The sequence below is a fragment of the Corvus cornix genome, chromosome 2, assembly GCF_000738735.6.
Source record: "Corvus cornix cornix isolate S_Up_H32 chromosome 2, ASM73873v5, whole genome shotgun sequence".
Taxonomy (NCBI): Eukaryota; Metazoa; Chordata; class Aves; order Passeriformes; family Corvidae; genus Corvus; species Corvus cornix.
Genome location: NC_046333.1, coordinates 94,785,913 through 94,788,681, shown reverse-complemented (window position 1 = coordinate 94,788,681; position 2,769 = coordinate 94,785,913). Strand labels below are relative to the sequence as shown.

The window sequence follows — 2,769 nt, the reverse complement described above, 5'->3', positions numbered from 1 at the left end:
GCGTGGAGAGAGGCAGTGTTATAGAGATGTTGCGCTGGTGTCGCGTGTAGTTCCCAGAATTAACTCCATCCTACCAGTATAAACAGCTCAATGCTTAATTGTGCAGTAGTAAAAAGAAAGAAAATCCCCTTCAGCCCGAAAAAGAACAAAACTGCAGTTCCAAATGTTTTCCTTTAGGAATCAGCTGGGTAGTTTTTATTTGCTTTCTTGACTTAAAAAAAAAAAGAAAGGGAAGAACCCTTCTGTTCTCGCAGCTAACATTATATAAATCCCCAGACACATACTGTGCAAAATGTATTAGCAGTATGTTTCATATGCTGCAGTTCTCGCTCTGCAATCTGTTGGTATTTTAAAGTAAGGATGAACTGTAATCTCCCATAAATCATTTTTAATTCAATGCCGGGTAGACGTGTGCCACGGCGAAGTATCATCTCCTGCCTGCCTCTTTTTTTTTTCTCTTTTTAAGTTTGCTGGAAGAAGACCTCTGCTGAAGTTAAATCAGCACATGCGTCTTGCACAGCACTTTAGCAAGTGGATTATAATAACAACCCCCTCAACGCGTGTCTCACATGAGGAATCTTTTATGCCGTGCTGTATTAAGACTTCCTTTTTTTTTTCTTTTTTTTTTTTTTTGTCATATTGTTTAGCTCTGGGAAAGGGAAAAAAATGAAAACAAAGCAATTAAAAAGATTGACAGGTATGGGTTTGTGTGAGACCTATTTGTAATTGTCAGGGTGACGTGGGCAAGAGGAGGAGGAGTAACAAACTGAAGCAGGAAAAGCAGCTCGATGTGTCTGTCTATCAGTTGAGACTGTCTGAGAGCCCTGGGATCCGAATGTGTGTTATATTTCAGTGAAAAGAGAAGAGAGGGAGAGTGGATCTCTTTCTCTCCCAGGAGTTTAGGGGGGGGGACAGTTCACGTTAATCTGTCCCACTCAGTGAATGTCTTTTCTTCCTCCCCCCCTCCCTCTCTGCACACACTCTCCGGGGTTTTTCTTGGTTTTGGCAAATTTTTTTGTGTGTGTGTGTGTGTTGTTTTTTTTTTTTTTTTTTTTTTTTCTTCTGTTGCAGATCAAGATCAGCCAAAAAATATCCATGATAAAAAATGTGTTTGCATTATATCTAGTAGCAGAAGAAGCTTCGATTTGTGGAAGAGAAAAAAAAGGGAGAGCAAGAGAGAAAAGTAGTCCTCTCCGGTGGTGACACTGTTTGATCTGTGACTGTTTGGAAGGTGGAGGAGTGACTGACATTTCCCATCCGGTGTATATGTATGTATGGGGGCTTTACTCCTTTTTATGATTTGCTTCCTTGCTCTTAGACTAAGTGCTGGGAGGAGAAGGAGAGACTGGATCGACCTCGTTTTTTGCACAATGAACAAACTATTACCAACGCAATAAAAAACCAAACAAACAAAAAACCCCCCAACAACAGCAACAACAACACACAAATCCACGAGCTTGAAACAAGCCAGCGAGCGAGCGAGAAAGTTGCGCTTTGAGACTCTTTGATCTCGGAGAAAGCCTGAGAGGGGGGGAGTGACTGAATTTACCGTCTCATCGCCGCCGCTTGCTCGGCTCTCCACCGCGAAGAAGGAGGAGAAGACGAAGAAGTGATTAAGGAAAGGAGGGGGAGAAAGGGAGAAAGGAAAAGGAGGAGAAAAAAAAAGGAACGAAAGAAAGAGAATGGATTTGGGCTACAGATTGAACTGATCAAATCTTATTTATTTTGCACATCTCCACTGGCATCTTCCCTGCTGCTGCTGCTGCCGAGAGGACTGAAGAGCTTTGTCTTATAAGGAACTTAAAAGAGAGAGAAAGAGAGAGAGAGTGTGTGAGAGAGAGAGAGGGAGGAAAAATTAACCTTGTAAATGAAAACATTTCCTAAGCAAGTTTTTGGAGTGGCGGCGGAAATTGGCATCCCTGTCACCAGTCTGTGGCTTGCCTCATCCCACACCCCACCTTCCCCCCGCCCCGCGCACCCCGCTCGCCGCGCCGGGAGCTGACCCGGGGGGGGAACCCGGACCGGGCGAGAGGAGAAACCTTCCAAACTTTTTCTCCTTCCTCCCCCCCCCTCCTCCTTCCTCCTCCTCTCCCTCTCTCCCATTCCTCCCCACCCTCCCTCTCGCTCTTCCTAGGCAGAATTAGAAGTTGAATCCGCTTTCTTTTCTCCTTCCTCCCCCTCCCTCCTTCCCTCCCTCCCTCCTTCCCCCCCCCACCCCCCATATTTTATTTTTTTTTATTTGTGTGTGTGCGTGCGCGGGTGTGTGTTTGTTTCTGCATGAAAAGAGGGGGATCGGAAGAGGAGTCCTGCGCGGAAACTCTGCGGCGGCGGGCGGCGAGGCGGCGGCGGCGGCGGCAGCAATGCCGCGGAGAAAGCAGCAGGCACCCCGGCGCTCCGCAGGTAACACCCTCCGCCTCCCGCGCTGGGGTGCCGCGGGCACGGCAGGGGAGGGGTTAACCCGCCGGGAAGCATCGCCGCGGGGGGAGCGGTTCCTCCAGCCCTGCCGCAGATTTAAAACACCCCGGGTGGCTGCCTCCGGGGGTTTGGGGTTTGGGGCGGAGGGGGGGGGGAGAGACGGGGAGGGGGGGAGCAGCACCTTGGTGGGGAAGAGACAGGGGCTGTAGTTTGTACTTCTTTGTACGCGGGAGCTGGAGGGATCGGCGTAGTTCCTGAGGTGTGTCACGCCGAGCCTGACAGCCTCCATCCTCTCCGCCGTTGCCAACACGTTTAAAACTAGAAACTTCATTTTGTTGCAGTCCTGTAATCTCC

General features: G+C 48.8%; 1 protein-coding gene across 1 annotated transcript in view; it reads left to right on the top strand.

Annotated features, from left to right (window-relative positions):
• Positions 1-2,202: 2,202 nt before the first annotated feature.
• TSHZ1 (teashirt zinc finger homeobox 1) overlaps positions 2,203-2,769 on the top strand; it is a 55,332-nt gene continuing 54,765 nt past the window's right edge. Inside the window, exon 1 of the mRNA XM_039550164.1 lies at positions 2,203-2,400. Within this exon, the coding sequence (XP_039406098.1) occupies positions 2,361-2,400 (40 nt within the window). The 5' untranslated portion in view covers positions 2,203-2,360. The remainder of the gene's footprint in view (positions 2,401-2,769) is intronic.